The sequence below is a fragment of the Plectrocnemia conspersa genome, unplaced genomic scaffold (genome assembly GCF_051122295.1).
Source record: "Plectrocnemia conspersa isolate PC_06_02 unplaced genomic scaffold, ASM5112229v1 ptg000009l, whole genome shotgun sequence".
Classification (NCBI taxonomy): domain Eukaryota; kingdom Metazoa; phylum Arthropoda; class Insecta; order Trichoptera; family Polycentropodidae; genus Plectrocnemia; species Plectrocnemia conspersa.
Genome location: NW_028277173.1, coordinates 5,051,678 through 5,070,222, shown reverse-complemented (window position 1 = coordinate 5,070,222; position 18,545 = coordinate 5,051,678). Strand labels below are relative to the sequence as shown.

General features: G+C 28.9%; 1 protein-coding gene across 1 annotated transcript; it reads right to left on the bottom strand.

Moving 5' to 3' along the window:
• Positions 1 to 608: 608 nt before the first annotated feature.
• Positions 609 to 16,718, bottom strand: LOC148231671 (uncharacterized). The gene is made up of 15 exons (XM_088193667.1): positions 16,511 to 16,718; positions 13,003 to 13,232; positions 10,357 to 10,680; positions 10,118 to 10,238; positions 9,979 to 10,044; positions 8,328 to 8,545; positions 8,064 to 8,264; positions 7,741 to 8,005; positions 2,299 to 2,528; positions 1,913 to 2,236; positions 1,713 to 1,845; positions 1,583 to 1,651; positions 1,302 to 1,519; positions 1,035 to 1,235; positions 609 to 966 (listed from the first exon to the last, which is right to left on the bottom strand). Exons 1-15 carry the CDS (start codon positions 16,575 to 16,577, stop codon positions 706 to 708), a joined length of 2,928 nt encoding a protein of 975 aa, XP_088049793.1. The 5' UTR covers positions 16,578 to 16,718; the 3' UTR covers positions 609 to 705.
• Between the last annotated feature and the right edge of the window lie 1,827 nt (positions 16,719 to 18,545).

Below are 18,545 nucleotides of genomic sequence, written 5' to 3'. Positions count from 1 at the left end.
CGATCCCTTGCGCGTAGGAAATAAATAAAAATGCAATTATTCAATTTATTTTTTATTTGTTAATTTATATTTATATACATATTAAAATTGCACAGAAACTCACTTATTTTCAAAAAAATTGTTGACGCATATTTAAGCATTATCCTATTAATATTTAAGTATCCAAGAAGCGATGCAATTGGCCCGCAAACGTCTTCTTCTGTGATTCGCAAGAACGGTCTCAAATCAGCATTATAAAATATGTGACACAAGGTTGTAGGGGAAGAGACGCCATCAGCAGAGACTGCAATCGCGACAAATCCCAGCCGTTCCACATACATCACAGCCAACAATAATACAGCTTGACACGCCAGCGAAAACTCTTCGACTTCCAAGAGCTATCATTTTAACTCCACCGCCTGACAGCGATATCTAGATTTTTATATACATGTGATAATATGTTAATGTAATAAATTGTTACCAATTTTTTCCTTCTGGCTGCAAATTCACATATCTTCGGCTTCAAAATCCAAAAGTATAATATTTTTGTCAAGTTTCGAATTCTTTCGTCGAAAATGGAATCAAGGATAGATACAAGATTAATGAAACTTCAAAAGAAAACAAGCATCTTCTCGACTCAATTATTTTTATAAAGTGTATGTTATCTTGAGCGTATTATATATTATCTCTTTTATTGTATTCTTGATTGAATTGTAAATACAACACTTAAAGCATTACTTCATTATTACAACTATTACTTTTCTCTTTGCTTCCTCTGTAAAAATCTAAGATGGATTCGAATGATTTGCCTTTGGTTTCTGGCAGACAAAATACCGTTATGATAGCTCCTATTATCCCGACACCAGAAAATAACCAAAATACTGTACATAAACCTAAAAATTCAACAAAATAATTGAAGAATTGGCTGATGAAGAACGACAATAACCAGACCCATAAGCACCCTATAGTGCTCGCCAAGCCTCGTGCCTAAAATCATATATTAAGATGAATGAGTATTTTATTACTATGTGTTAAATATATGTATGATACTTTACCTGAACTACGATTATTTCATTTGGTAAGATGTATGGTATAGGACCTACACCCATAGCGAAAGATGAAACTCCTAAAGACAAAGCCGTTACTGGTATCCATCCTATTGTAGAAACATCATATCCAAATGATTTCATATAAAAAAACATTCCTAATGAGAACATGCTGAGAGATATAATGATAAAAGATGATCCGAGTAAAATCTGGAATTGATAAGTTTATATATAATTTAATTTTAATTTTATCATTATTAATCTTAATTATAACACCTTTCTTCCTGTTCTTTCTATGAGCGAAGTAGCGATTATAGAGCCAACGAACTGCAAAAATCCTATTATAATTATGCAGATTGTTGAAGGTAAATGACTACCGGCTTGAGCGAAGATCATATTGCTATATGTTATAACAGCAAACATGCCCACAAAACACTGCGATGTTAGTAGTGAAAAATATACAAAAAATGCTTTGAGAGTCGGCTTAGAAGTGACTAAAAAAAAAACATTTATTAACATCATCATAACATTAATAAGATTCTCTAAGAAAAACTTACATAAAAATATCCAAGGAGATCCTTCAAAATCGCTAGTTTCGCGAATAGATATTTTATCTTTTGTAGATTCTAAAAATACGGCAAAATTATTAATATGTACAAATCTTAATTATATAGATATCTCAAATACCTGTTTCAATTTTAATTTCCTTCTGAGCAGTCTTTGCAAGTTCAATGTCGTATTTTATAGATTCAATGATGTTTTGCAACGCCACAGACTGCATTGGTATGTTTCGCAACCAAGCTATTGCTTTTGAAGCTTGCTGAATTTAAAATAACTTTTTTTATAAAACTCTATACTAGATTTGATTCAATAGTTCAAAGCCTTACTTCGTCTTTGTTGTTCTTGAGAAGAAACACTGGAGATTCTGGGATTTTAAACGATAGCAAAATAAAGACTATGGGAAATGATATCATTAGCCAAGAAACAGCATTGTAGCTCATGTACGATCCCATTATATACATGGACACTATACCACCGTTGATACTGAAAACCATAAAAGAACCCAAGAAACCTCTAGTCTTGGTGGTTGCTATCTCTACGCAGTAAGTAGTGATTATCATAAAAGCGCCTGCACCTCCGATTCCAGCGATCACTCTTGCTACCATGATGGCAGTGGGAGACTTGAATAAGGCTTTGATAATCCAAGCACCCTTAAATAACAGTACTGCGTTAGTCTTCAAAGTTCATTTATAGAGATTCAGATGGAACTTACCAATATAGGAAAAGCTGAAAAGACAAGCGATGCCTTTCTGCCGCACTTGTCCGATATCAATCCGAAAATAGGTGTTCCTATCAATCCTCCGATGCATATCAAAGAACCGACCCATGAGCGTTCAGAAAATGTTAGAGGCATTGGCAGAGGTCCATCTATTTCAGACAATACTGAAAGCATCGGTGAGGTCCAGCCAATTGCGCAACCATGGCAAAATCCGAGAATATTAACTAAAAAAATATATAACTTAGAGCTTCTTTAAAACAACATTCCGACTAAATTAAAATTTATTGATTAATTGATACCGTGGTCCATAAAAAACTGACAATATCTATGTTATATTTACAGCCTGAAAAATAATTAAAGATACTTATAAGCAACTTTTATTTTTTGTGTAGCTTTATACGAGGCGTTTCTGCCTAAACATATTGGACGCATAGTTTGTATAATATTAAACAGTCAAATATATACGACGCATTTTGTCACATGATATTTTTTTAATTTAAATCATTGAAGCAGTTCTTTTAGATTTCAAGAGAGCTTTCAAAACAATAGACAGAATAATAATGTTAGGGTATAAGTGAAATAGTTTTAATATGGTTTAATAATTATTACAATAGTTATGTATCTTAAAATGATTGTAAATATCACTGACATATTTCTAATAGGCAATACACTTAATGTTTAATTTTATTTAATAAATCGTCAGTAACTTTGACATAAACAATCAGATTTTTTAACAAACGGTCAATAAAGTACCAATTGCATAGTTTATTTCATGTCTAACAAGACATATATAATCACTTAATTAAAAATTGCAATATTTAGTACAGAAGCACCGTTTAACAACTAAACATTTATTAGAATTACTGAGCATTAAATTAAAATACTGTCAAATATCAAACAACTCTTAAAATTTGTAAATTAAAAATGCACCTAGGGTTATTATTTGTATAAAAAATACACATATATTATTTTAAGATGATATTAAATCAATAAATTCACGGACATATAAATTATTGTAAATTAAACCAGACCAAGCCCGTGAATTTTGGCAACGTTCAATAACAAACAATCTATTGTATGTTAATTATAATTTGATATGCATATTGAAACTATATATCATTATTATTAAATTCATGTATATAATCAGTACATAGCAGATAATGCTAATAAAGTGGTATCTATGTATGTATGCAACCTTCAATCGATTTTTCACCACATGTGAAACTATTTTATCTCATAGTTTATTGATACACCAAACGTTTTCCTGAAGAACTATCATAAAATGTTCAGCATTTTAACTAATCATTTTAATCTACGCCTTTATTCTATTAATTTTAAATTATCTTTTAATAACACAATTATTTTCAAGTTTAACAAATTAACTATGAATATAATCTATCACCTTGTGTGGATAAAAATATTGATAAACACACTTGAACTTACAATATTTTACAATCAAAATCTGATTAAGAATTAGTTAAGCTTGTGAATGGAAAATATTATATAATTGTAGGTCATTGTATAGAGAAGATTTCACTTTCAATGTGATTATATCATAAATATGAAGGTCATAAATTCACAATAATAATAATAATAAATTGCAATAGCATAAAAAATAATTAAAAAAAAACTTACTTATTATAGCAGCAATGTATTGATTTCTGACACTGGATCCCTCTTCATAATGCTTTTCTATAGACATGTTTGAGGTTATAGATCGTAATTTGACTTTTATTGTAAAATATCCATATTGATTTACTATATTTTATTAATATATTGTATGTATATATTATTATCTATTAATTGGTATGTTTCAAGAGGTCAACATGTGTTGATGGTTCGAAACATACTAAACTGGAAAACGTAATCACAATAAGAGCTTTTCCACACAGACATAATATCATCACAATTAAAAAAATGTGTTTGTGTGTGAATTACAGTATATTATATCAAATATCTAATTATTAAAATAAAAATCGTTATCATATGATCTAACAAATACAGCAAAATTATTTTTCTAATCAAAATATTAGAATTTGTAATGTGTTAATAATCTAATAATTACATATTTACCCATTACAAATGTTAGTTTTATGTATAATGCAACGTAAAATCACTTTGATTATTAAAATGTTCAGCTCTTGTGTTATTTTTATATATTAAAAAGAATATAATATGTACAGACTCACTTACGTAGATGAGATCTTATCGCAAGTTTTGATTTATAATTAACATTTCAGACGCTTTAAAAAAATTGTTTTATAGAGTTTATATTTATGACTACATTTGAATATAACTTAAAACTACACATCATGTTTTTGTGCAAATATTTAATACATACAGTTTATTTTACAGCTTTTAAAACTGTCCTATAATACTGCAACGTCATTAAAATAATTAATAACGTATATAAAATCATATACTGTTGTTTAAATATGACAATTAATTACTTATATGATATTATCATTTACAATAATGGGTCACTTTTCATTTTTTCAACAACTTTCAGCAACATATATACACCTATGAATATCAAAATATGTATAATATAAAATGAATTTAGTTATAAATAAATATTTACATTATACAGTACGTTAAACAAAAAACGCTACTGGGAACATGATTTACGGAGCACATTATCTGGGGGGACGTACCCTTGGTCGTACCCTGTGTAGGCAGTGTTGCAGTCTTGAATATCCGGTGCACTACTTGGTAAAACTTTTTCGCTATTATTTTGAAACTATTGCTTTGCATTTAATCTAAATTTTGTTTAATTGCTTATATAAATACATCATACTTTTAATTAATTATTTATTGTCGTTTCTGAAAAAAATCATTTAGGTTCTTGTACTTTTTAACGACATATATCAAAAACTTTTTTTGCTTTAAAGTGACGTCAAAATTTTGTGCACCTGAACCTAAAAATTCAACATTATGAATCACAATAATGACACTACAAAAAAATACTGAAATACCAATGATGCTAAACTTAAAAAGTTTAAGGGTAGTAATGTATCAATTTTTTTTACCTATATTTTTTAATATTTTATAAATCTTATTAAGACAAATTGAAAAATATTTTTTCTAATTAAAATAATTAAAATAAAATATGTCAAGACCAAGCACAATCGTTTGTACATGGAAAAATCGACGATGCAGCAATCAGATAAAAACAGAGATTTCAATTCGGCTATAAGTCACCCATAATTGCTCAAAGAATCAAGGAAAAAGAGGAACTTTGATCTCTCTCCATCTCCATAATAATTTATAAGTCGGAACACTGCCATAGGAAAGTAAGTCACTTTCACTCAGGATTTCATTGGAACTTCGACCTAAGCTTCTACTATGATATCTACTTGTTAAATGAGAGTTCTGACTTGAACTTGCACCCAGTAGAGCTTACGCCAAATCGACACAGAATACACCATCAATGAGATCTTAAATCTCCAAAACTCTTAACTCAATCTTTAATACTACTTACTGGTATTGAATTTTCAAAATAACGCATTCTTATACTGGAGTTTTCAATATTACGCTAGTTCAATGTTGGGTTTGTTGGATTCAGCGATTTATATTAATGTCTTAGCTTTTCCTGTTACATTTGAAAACAAGATTATACTCAATCATCTATTTTTTATATCATTTTATTAAATCAAAATTAAAATAAATATATTTGAGAAATTTCTAAAGAAACAGATCAAACTAGTTTTATCCTGTTATTAAAATTATAAATACTAATACATATTCAAATTCATCACCACACCATGTTGTTGCAGTTGTAAAGGCTTCTTATCAATATCTGTGCACTTTATTTCTACCTGTCACAATGCTGTCTAGAATATTCAAAGCGAATTAAAATAAAATTTCTGATGTTTATTTTTTATTGGTAGTTATGGTTACACTCATTTATTGAACTTCAATAAATTTATCATCTTATTGATGTAAGTATAATGATTATCTTACTTATGCTTAAGATCTATGGCAGTAATTTTTTAGTTATGCTGTCTTGTGATAGGTTTTCTTATTTCTTGTGTCTTTAATTTAGTTTAGTTTGTTGCTTAGATTAGTGATCTCAAAATATTTTTATTGCATATAGACTATTCGAATTCAAAGAGCAGTAACTTTCGAACACATCACAACATAATATATAGGTTTATAAATATATTTGACACTAAACTTTTAACTAACTTTCATTCCTGTGAAAGTTATATAAATTACATTAATTTTGTAACGTCATTAAGTTCTATTTGTCATTGTTTTTTTAAATCCTGAAATGATATTTAATACAGTTATAGAAATCTTTAACTATATGTATAGAATATAATAAAAAATATTGATCATTTTCTGATACTGCACACTAACACTGACTTACTACGATGGTAAAAAAAAACAGGGACGTAAAAATCTATAACTTTTACTTGAAATCCTTTTGTTAAATTTTGTTAAATGTTACACTTTTTCTTGACTCTTTCTAATATTTGGAATTTGTTATATAAGGATTTGTAATTTGATAGTGTCAAGCAAATATACTTTACTCTGCAATATGAAGTAGATAATAGTAAAAAAAACTATACTTATGTATTTTTTTCATCGACAACTTGGATTGATTATATTGAAAACAAGTTTTGTGCCTATTTGAGGCGAAAACATTCAGAGACATATATTATTCTAAACATATTTTCTAATATTTTTATTGAAACGACTGTATTACTAAAACTAATAACAGTCATAATAAATAAACAATGAAATAGTTGAAAAAATACCAGAAAAATATTGCAAGTCTATCTGGTTTTTATATATAATATTTCCATGGAATCAAAAAACTACGCTAATACCAAAATATCCTACGTCACTTATGCTTTTACTATAATTATTTATTATGATATAAATCCGTGAGATAAGGAATATCTAGGAAACCCTAATATAATATCATCGATAGGAATTATATTTATATTATAATTACTATTACTCTTACAGGCACATTATTTACTGAATTATTCCACTGGTCTATTGGGCTGGCTTATATATAACTAATTAGAATAAACAGCAACATTTTTTAAAATTTCGAATGTTTAGTTAATGGATCGAAACTGTTTATAAAATCCAAGGACAAAAAGTAAATTTTAATATTTTTCAGGAAGGGAAAGAAATTGTGCTCTCAATCAAATGAACAATCTGATAATACTATTCCACGTTGTTCAATGAAGACGACGGCGACGAGCGGCGGTACAATTCAAAGCTTTTTATCAAAAAATTCTTGAAATCTACTAAAATCTGAGAGGTATAAGTCTCTTTTTAGAAATAAAGTAATTTCTTATGGCTTTGCAACTATTCTTTTAAACTATTCCTTATAAATGAAAAAATACCCCAAAAACATCTATTAATACATTTTATTTTTATTATATACATTTTGATAATAAAAATTAGATCAATAACGCTCTGTCGAGCCAGTGATATTATCTTGTTCTGTCTTCTTATTTGTCTTCTCGCCATAATATTCCAATATCGATTCAAAAGACCTGCCTTTAGTTTCTGGCAAAAACAGTATTGTAATAATTACACCTAAACAAGCCACTCCTCCAAAACCCCAAAACACATTATGCACCCCCAAAATCTCCGCAGCTTGATTATAAAACTGAGCCACCAAGAACAGAAGCAACCATAACCACATGAACATTATGGTCGTAGCCAATCCGCGTGCCTGAAACAAGAAATTATTTATAATCCGTAAATAAGGAACAATTACAAATTACACTCACCTGAACAATTATCATTTCTGCGGGAATTATATAAGGAACAGGACCTATTCCTATGGCAAACAATGAAACTGTCAAAGATGCTGAAGACACTGGTAACCACTCAATACTAGATGTGTCATAGTGAATCGATTTTAAGTAGAAGTAAATTCCCATTCCAAACATGCTCAACGCAACAGCAGAACATGATATTACCATAAGAACCTAGAATGCATAGTATTAGTCGGTGAATTCAGGTGTATCTATTGCTTTAGAAATAATACTAACCTTTCTTCCCACTTTTTCTATTACAGAAGATGCCACCACAGAGCCAATGATCTGTAAAACAGCTACAATCAAAGAATTAACAGTAGCAGACAAAGTAGATCCAGCTTCTTGAAAAATGGAATTCGCATATGTAAGTACAGCGAATACTCCAATAAAGCATTGTACAGTGATCAAAGAGAAACAGACTGAAAATGCTTTGAAGGTCGGTAGAGATGTGACTGAAAATATAAATAGTTATTCTAACAACCATAAAATGTCTGATTTCATATACATGGATAAATATAGTGAGGAGTGATAAGATTAAGCCCATTAAAATTCATCAACGTATGAATGTTCAATATAATGTAGGGGTCAGGAAACTACTAATATACTTTATTAACTTCAGTTGTTAAAAGAATTGAGCACATAGTAGGTAACATCAGTAGCCAATTAATATATATTAATTGGCTACTGATTATATATTATATATATTTTTTCGGCTTCAAAGCTTTTTCGACCCTTGGAGCTCTTTCTGAATACATGTTTCCTAAGGTGCCTTATGTCAAATTCTATTAAGTGCAACTTTGAAACAGTAAGATTAAATAAAATTAGTAACAGTACTCATTTTTAAAGGCTTCTGCTAACATTTTATGTACATAGTTTACTTGAAGAGTCAATGTTATGCTTAAAGTGACATAAAAACGTTTCCACTGCGACGCGCCGACACGATTTTATTGTTTTTGACGTGGATTTTTGACTTCTGAGAAGTGATAATTGTTTTTTGTGCTTTCCTACTGATAAAAATTTGGTTTAGATATGTTTCATTTGATTTTCACTTATTGTAAGTCGTAATATTGTTATAAAAAGTCTTAATATGAACGCTTGAACGCTTTCCATTGCGATGGCGACGGCATGATTTTATTGCTTTTGACGTGGATTTTATACAGAAACCCCATTGAAGTTGCCCAGAAAAATGCATGTCATTTAATGAAATACTACGAATCATAATGAAATATAAATATTAAAAAACGACCACTGACATATTTTACCCCTCTTGGAAAAATCAGAAATGACATTTTTGGTAGTATATTATTCTTAATAAAATAAAACAAGTTAATGTATTTCGATTATATATTATAATAGTAAATTGTGTATTATAACTGTAATGACTATTTAAAAAATTAGCTTTGTATATCTAGTTTAATAAAATATCAGTCGCGCTGGGGGAGCACTTGCGCTAAATAAGCGTCGCGGCAAAAAGGTTAATACAATTTTCTTTTAGTGCCCTATTATAAATTTAAAAAATTATATTTAATTTATGGTTCATTTTATTCAATATAATGATTCAACAAACACAATTTCAAGTGGTTGACGTAATATATCGTAAGAGAAGGTCATAATAATGTTACAAAAACCGTTATAAGAATATGTTTTTACTAATGATTGTAATCCGTTTTTTACGTTATTTCCGTACACTAACTATTGAGATTATGTGTGTTATGCAAAATAGTCATTAGATTCGTTCTCATCAATTAAAGAAACTACCGATCATTAAATTTCATTTCTGCAATAAGAAACAGACAAAAAACTCGAGGCCGATTCTTCAATCAAACACATGAAAATCCTTCACTTTTAAAATTAATATTTGAGGCCAAATATATAATATACTTACATAAATAATGCCATGACGATTTACATTCTTCGCTTTTAACCTCACAGTTGCCTTTTTCGGACATTTCTAAAATAGTGCGAAAAAAATCATTAATCAGATTTATAATTACTTAACGCTTCATAAACATGGTATTACTCACCTATGGTATCATTCTTTCCATTAGCTAATTCCGTATCGTACTTAATCGACTTCATAATATCATCTATTGCTGGACTATCCTTAGGGATGCTTCTTAACCAAGCAAGAGCTTTACGTGCTTCCTGTGTAACAAAAAAATCATGGTTACTTAATGTATATAAAGACTCACATTCATGTGAAAATTTTCACACAACCTTGACTGAACATTAATATGAATGACACAAAAAAACACACTTTTACCTCATCTCTATTGTTCTTGATCAAATAGATGGGAGTTTCCGGCATTACTAGCATGAATATGAAGAAAACTATGGGTATGCATATCATGATGGCTGAAACTGCATTGTAACTCAGATAAGCTCCAATCACGTACATCAGTAAAATCCCTCCGTTGATGCTGAATGCTGTAAATGATCCCAAAACGCCTCTAGTTGAAGGCGAGGCAACTTCAACGGAATAGAGAGAAGTTATAATCAATCCACCGGCACTTCCAAAGCCATTGATAAACCTGGCGGCCATCAAACCGGTGGCAGATCTGTAGGAAAATTTCAAAACCCATCCCACCTGAAAGAAGACGTCAAAAACAAAGGTTAAATATATATTGTATTAGTAATGTACTCAATCATAAGCAAACTTAACAAGTACAACACATTCGTATCATTTTGTCATTTGCAACATTATTATGCTGAAACAGACGCAACTTATGCCTGCACGCATGCTTCCTAATCTTCATTTTTAAGTCAAAGTGTAAAGTAGTAACAACGCCACACTGTACATTCTCAATGTAATCAATATGTATTTATCTTGCGCATCCCTATAACTGAATAGCATATGTCGATATAGGCTTTAGAACTTTGAAGACTACATAATGTAGTCTCTAATTCGTCTCTAAAGATCAATTTGGAGGTCGCTGGATATGATTTGACGTGCAGTGGAAATTAGCTGCTTCCTCGGTCCTTTTATGGATGTCCTGTTCGATACTCATGTGTTCCAAATCGGAAGCGAAGTGACAGAAGATGTGCTTCGCTTTTTCCTGCTCTCGACTATCTAATGTAATGCTTTGAAGTGGGAACATACTATATTAAAGTCTGTCGTGCATCTAATAATAATTAGTTTACGATTTATCAATAACTTGGGCATTTGTAAGCAGATTCCATCGCATTTCAAACCATCTTATGTGATACATTTTAGTCGATTTCAATTTAGAATGTAATTTTTTGACGCTACATCAATTTCATTAAAAATATTTTCATTTATCGTTGTTCCATGCAGACCATTCATTAAAAGTAATTCAACTACTCAAACATAGCATTGACTCCTCAAATAAACAATGTGAAGCAAATACTCAGTAACTTACTGTTAGAAAAAGTCTCTAAAATGGGTAATTACTGTCACTATTTTTGGCTAACTCTTCAATTATACAAAATATTCGCTATTTCGAAAAGTACACTTGATATAATTTGTGAAAACCTGGGTTCTACAAGAATGCCGAGTGTCATAAAAAAATGAGATATTCCTTGAAATTTAATTGCCTATTGATGTTACTCACAATGTGCTCAACTATTCTTGCAATTGTTCTCGCCGAAAGACTGGCATACACTTGAATTGACTAGATACAGCATCACTTTTTTATCAACGCGAAAAATTGCGTTGTTATAAAAATTTCCGTTTTAAGCTTTTCAACTCTATGTTGGAATATCGTGTTGAGTGCTTAGTCTGGTAATGACGTATATTGTATTATCTGCTTTTAAAGCACGACATTTCAAGTCTACTAGTTTATTTTTTCTGGTTTTGACAGTGACGTAATGAATATCCACGGGTAATAAAATGAGAACGAAATACGCAAAATAATATCGCGTTAGATGGGGCTTTGAAGACGATGTCGAATTATAACTGCGTAGCGTCACAGTAAAATGCAAAGCAGTGGGAGCACCACATACGATTATATCTAGCAATTCGGCCGTTTCGTTATAGCGCACAGCTTAAAATTTTAAAGAGTTAGAAAATGTGAAATCGAATCTCAGCTTGCGAACCGGATTAAAATAAGTAGCGCACCCGCTGGTCGAAGTTTGCCGACTTCTGGTATAGACAGCGTTTATTTGTATTGGCAGCGTCATTACAACAAAACGAGTGGTCCGAATTCACCTAAACAGACCATCGGCACGTGCGCTTGTATAATGTCGGTGTGACAAATAAACTTGTTCTGTTAATCGCAAATATATGTACCAATTATTTTTATTATGCTTTTAACAAGTTATTTCAGACAAATATATTACATGTGTTTGATGAAATAATTTAAATTTTTTAAACATACGTATGTATTTTATTTTCTTAATTTGAATTCAGCTAACTATTTTTTTATATTTTTATTGATATTTTTTAAGCTGTGCTTAAAATATAAAATAGATAATGCAGATTATTATTCTTGATATATTTTTGATCAAAAATAGTTTTTTTCTTACAATTTTAAATTTCAAAAATAAACTTCCGTTTAAAAAAATCATGATTAGGCAAAATTTAAGAATTAGATGAATTATTTTTTTAAATTATTATATTCATAATAATGATTCAGTGATTACTAAACACAATGTTCCTAAAAAAAATTTAAACTGCCCATCTCCTTTGTAATTTTTTAAGTCTTTGCAAGCCTTTTTCAAACTGTATTATAAATAAAACATTTGTTTAAATTTAGCATCTTTGCCATAAGCTTTCCACAACATTTGCACAACTTCACTGCACTTTTTTATTATTAATACTAAATTGGTTGTGATAATATGCATCGGCTAATAATATTAAATTTTTGTATCACACAGTGTGATACAAAAATTGAAAACAAATAAATAATTGAGAACAATAAAAAAAAATAGCTTTACTAGTAGTATTTACCAAAATGGGAACTCCCGTCAGCATGGCAGTTTTCTTTCTCCCGACCTTGTCCACCAACCAGCCATAAACTGGAGTTCCTACAAAAGCTCCCACACAAAGCAGAGACCCAATCCATGCGAATTCTTCTATTTTGAAACGAGACCACAGAGGATTGTCATCGCTGTTAGCCAATAACAGCAGTGGAGATATCCAGCCAACCTCACATCCATGGCAGAATATCAACAAATTAACTGAAAAGACAAATTTCAATTAATTACATGTAACTTTTCATAGATCTGGGTCATGTGCATTGAAGTTAACGGCAAGGTGTCACCTAGATTGACATGATAATTGCGATTATTACATTATCTCAACATCCGACTGAGTATAATAACTAACTACAAACAGTGACAGATTGAGATTAGATTAAATATCCGAATAATTGTATTTTTTTTTGGAAACGTCTGTTATATTTTTATAAAGAAATAAAATTTCTGTAATAATATTTTTTCAATCAATATGGTTGCATTTAATCATAAAAGTTGACCTAAAATTTTTTGTAATTAGTGAATTATTTACAATAATTTCAATATCAAAATTATCATTACTATCATATAGTTTATAATTTGCTTAATCTCATCCATTCGCTAATATGATCAAATCATTGCATGTATTTGTATGTTTCTGTATTTTCAGCGTACAGTTGAATCTTTCTTGCAAGTCTACAAAGGGTTAAATAATTTATGTATCAATTAAATAATAATGGTCCCAAAATAATATAGAACCTTGTAGAATTCCACACATACGCTTTGTATACCATTTATTACAACTACTTGTTGTCTATGGTTTAAATATATTTTTAATAAATTTAGCGTTACTCCTATTATGTTTTAATTTCTCTAATAATATGTTATGCCTGCACTACAACCTCTGGAAATTGTCCGAACCAAAGTTACAACTGAAGTCGGCCGAGACCTACGACTTCAAAGCAAGCGACCACACTGTCGCAAATTTCATATGCCGTCCGGACGGAAGCCGTGAATGACGTCCGGACGGCGGCTTCTGTCTCGTACAGCCGGCATATTTGCGCGTGATCTAAAAAAGTGCCAAATAATCGCAATTTTTAAATTGTCATTTAATTAAAATTACGCTACTGATAATTATACAAGTTTGTGTGGGCACTCACCAATACAATATCAGTGAAAACTTTTCGGTCGTAAATATTCAATTTACGCAAAATCTTTGTCGGCTTTTGCAAAATGCCATAAGGCATAAAAATGATACTTCAAAATACGAACACCACATCTGTGACTATCCTAGAATTTGTCGCCATCGATTCTAAATAAAAATTCGTTATCTAGAAAAATACATAAGGATATTGAAAAAGATTTTTTTTAACAAAATCAAGTATCACTAATTTAATTTTATATGAAAAAAATATAATAACGAGATCTGTTAGAAGAACATATAATCAAAAATATAATTAATCCCTTTTGGTGCCCTAAAATATTCAAAGATGTCAGTAAGAGTCTGTTGAAGTCCCCAATAAGCATGTGGTATTATAACTTGACCACGTGACCACGATGCAGCGCTCGACATGCGTGTTAACGTCCTATGGTTACTTGTTAACCATAGGACGCCTACGCGCATACTGAAATTGAATTGAACTATTTCAGTTTGCGAAACACCATATCATTATCTCTCTCACTCTCGTCACTTAACACGCGAGAGAGCGAAAGGGGAAGTATCTCACCGCTCGCGCTCGAAAGAGCAGCTCCGACTTCAGTCCCTTTGACTTCGGTCCGTTTGCCGATAATGTTCGGAAGCGCTCGAAGCTGGCCAAGTCGACTGAATTACCCCCACTTTACCTCCCGTTCTCGGTAACCTCGGACAATTTCCGAGAGATTTTAGAGCGGGCAGAACCGAACTCGACCGAAGTAACCCACTATATTCTCCGTCCTTGGGCAAACTTGGCCAACTTCCAAAGAGTGTAGTTAAGGCATTATGGTCCACTGTGTTTTTTTTTAAAGTCTATAAATAAAGCTTAAGTTTTATTTTTATCATTTACATTTTGTTGTATTTCATTAATTAAATCAAAAGCTGCGTGAAGGATAACGCACTACTTCGTCCTTTTTTTTAATAAGATATTTGAGGTAGGCTCATACTTATCTTATTATATAAAAAAAATAATGTTTTAAAAGAAAAGAATTTTCCAAATGTCTTCTACTACCATTAAACATAATAATGATACTATCAGTATCACATAACATATCACAACTTTAACACATCAATCTGTTTTTTTAACATAAAACTTTATAAATTATAAAAAATACAAGGAACTTTTCAAATGTGCAATGTTTATCTCAGGTAACGTGTCGTCATATTATAATTTGTATTACTCGTAATCATTATTTTTATGTAAATATGTACCATGTGATTAACTTTGAACTAAATAAAATCAGAATATTCAAGGTGCTAATTTAATTACTTTAAAATATAATTTGCAAATAAATACCTAATGTAAAATCACATTTAGGAGTTCCTTCGCTTTATCCATTATAATTCTTATCACATTATCCAATAATTTAAATAATATATCTGTAAATTATAGTGTTTTTAAAAACAAAATTTTAAAGGTTAGTCTGATGTAAATAACTTTACCCACGCAACTCGTTTCTGAAACGGCAAAAAAAACTAATGTCACTATTTGCGTACATATGAATATTTAGCACAGTTTTAAAAAATGTGCAAAAACTTTTCAATATGTACATAATTTAAAATATAATTTTACGTATTATATACAGCATCTAACGTAGAAATGTAAACTAAATAAAAATAAAATATAGTGCTATATATTGTATATAAATTGTAAAAAAAAAGTATATTTTTTTTAGTTACTGTACTTTTACATTCACTATGCAATATATTGTGCCAAATTTTTATCTACATACATACAAACCATGATAAAGAACAGCTAAAAAGAAATGTAAATTAATTTAAAGATAAGATCATATTCAACATTTTTATCTTTAGACATTGGAGGAAAAAGTGATAAAGTTAAAATTTTCATGAAAAGACTACATTTATATTATTATTTAAAAATTATAATAAGTATTATAAGCTTTTTAAAATATATTATAATATGTAAAATTACACTATTTATGCTACTGTGAATAGTTATAAAAAAAAAATTTATTTATATCAATCTCTTTGTTTCACAAAACTAAATTTATATTTTTAAAGCTAAGCAAATTTGTTACTATGATTTTAAACTCACTGAAAATATTTCGTCTACATTAAAACTATACATACATAGGTTTATAATAAATTACGATTAATTACAATTGTAAATTAATTAATCAGTGGGAAAAGTGGATAAATATAAATTTTCATAAATCGAGAAAATATATACACAAATTATACTTATAAAAATATTATGTAATAAGAAAAAATACACTATTTACCAAGTTCTTATGAACAATCATAACTTGACTTACCCCCTTATTCTTCTTATAAAAAAAATAATCACCTATTATAGCTGCGAAAAATTGGTTTCTAACACTTTCGCCCTTTATCTTAACACTTTGCTCTTCCATATTTAATTATGTTTTTATTTTATGTAAATTATATTAAATCACTATACATATATTCACTCTTTTATTTGAGTGAAAAAAAATATATAATTATAAAATCTCAGTCACATTATGATGACTGACGAGTGATGAATAAAGTTATCGTTGTGTATCATTCTCGAATATAGGACAGTATCCCAGTGAAGAGGATCGTTTGATTAGTTCTCCTTCGTTTATAAGCATCTTAAAATTACACGTTTCAATATAAACAATAAATTTGCATTTAGTAAGGCAAACGCGACTCTTTATATGACGGTTAAAAGCAAACTACATAGAATATTCACACGAGCCTCAAACGTTCGCGGAGTCATTAGTTTAACAATCATTTTAAAAAATATTGAACACAAACGTAACACTTTAAAAGAGCAGGATTTGTAACACAGACTAAAACTATTTTGCAAAAATATTTAATATTCATAAAATACCATTTTTTTACTTTGAGCCATAAAAATAAATACAATTTGTCTAATAGCCCGTCCATCAAATAATCATGACCTCAAACTTTGTTATCTTTAGCAAACTCTGTTTTCCATTGAATTTTACAATGTTTCCATCATTTTAAGCTTCACTTACAAAATTTTTAACCACAAAAAATACATTATGTGTTCAAGAAAGATAAAAAATATTTGTGTCAATAAATTTTAACATTTTTAAAATAATTTTATTGCTCTAAAAAAACACTACGAAAGTCTAAAATATATATTTTTTATTTTACTGATAATTTACAATCACTATTTTAATTTGTTAAAATATTTAATACATAATTGATGTTCTTAAAATGTTTCTTAAAAATTTAAATCTGCTTAAAAATCAATCAATTTGATAAGAACTCCTTAATTTTTTTTTGTATATATGTAAGCTTTAAATTGTATAACCTAAAGTGAAAATTTAGTTATGAATACTAGTAAACTAAATTGAGTATATTTTTACTTGTAATTTATATTTAAATTAAATAAGTAAACAACGATAAAAGATTAAAAGTTAATTTTCCATTCTTTGATATTAAATTCAGATTTTTCTTTAATTTCCAAATATAGTTTTATTTATGGCTAAATGTTACAAAATCGTTAATTATAATTAATTGAATCGTGACTGAGGCACCAACTATTTAATTAACTATTGCTGCAATTTAACACAATTTGTTGCTTCATCTTATTTATCTTGACATTATTTAATATTTAGCTGAATATTAATAACATCATGTGTGTGTGTGTGTGTGTGTGAGTATGAAAAAATAATTGTGTGCAGTACTGCGTGTAGCGAAGCTGCGCTTATTAAATGTTAGATAATTATTGAAAACCTACTTATTTATAATATCATACTCTTTGATTTTACCTTAGTTTATATAGTGAAAGATAACATAATTTTTGAATACATAAATAAATCATAATCATCATTAATATGCATGTTTATGCTTCATTTATAATATAACTTTATTACTTTTCCTTATTGAGCTAAATCAATTTATAGCTATTGAGTTAAAATTAAATTAAATTTTGTTTTTTTAAATTAAATTAAATTTATTTTTTATTATTTACATATAAATTTTATTTTTAATTTTTACCTCCATTTTGGAACATTTTAAGCTACTTACAATAAATATCAGGAACTGTATTTTTTTTATTTTTACAATATTTTACAGCTTTACTTGAAATAATTTCATGAAAAATGCTTTAAAAGTTATTAAAAACTATAGTTAAATCAGTTTAAAATATTAAGTATTAAAAAATAAATACAATGTTAAAATTAAAATAAATTCAGTGTTTTCATCTCATTACTTTTTTTGCTTTTTTTTAACATTTATTGATACATTTTAATAATTGCCATGTGATTTTACTATATTTATTAAAATTTAACATTCTAATGATTCACATCTATAACATCACATAAATGGTAAAAAATATGTTATATTTGTAAACTTCTTTAATATTT

Bases quoted from the DNA above. Each gene is read 5' to 3' on its own strand.
- LOC148231671 (XM_088193667.1), bottom strand. From the start codon at position 16,577: ATGGAAGAGCAAAGTGTTAAGATAAAGGGCGAAAGTGTTAGAAACCAA. The intron at 2,529-7,740 runs GTTATTGATCTA...ATATTTTTTTAG, and splicing joins TATCACTGGCTCGACAGAGC to TTAATATTCTCGGATTTTGC. The intron at 1,236-1,301 runs GTGTTATAATTA...TATCAATTCCAG, and splicing joins TAGAAAGAACAGGAAGAAAG to ATTTTACTCGGATCATCTTT.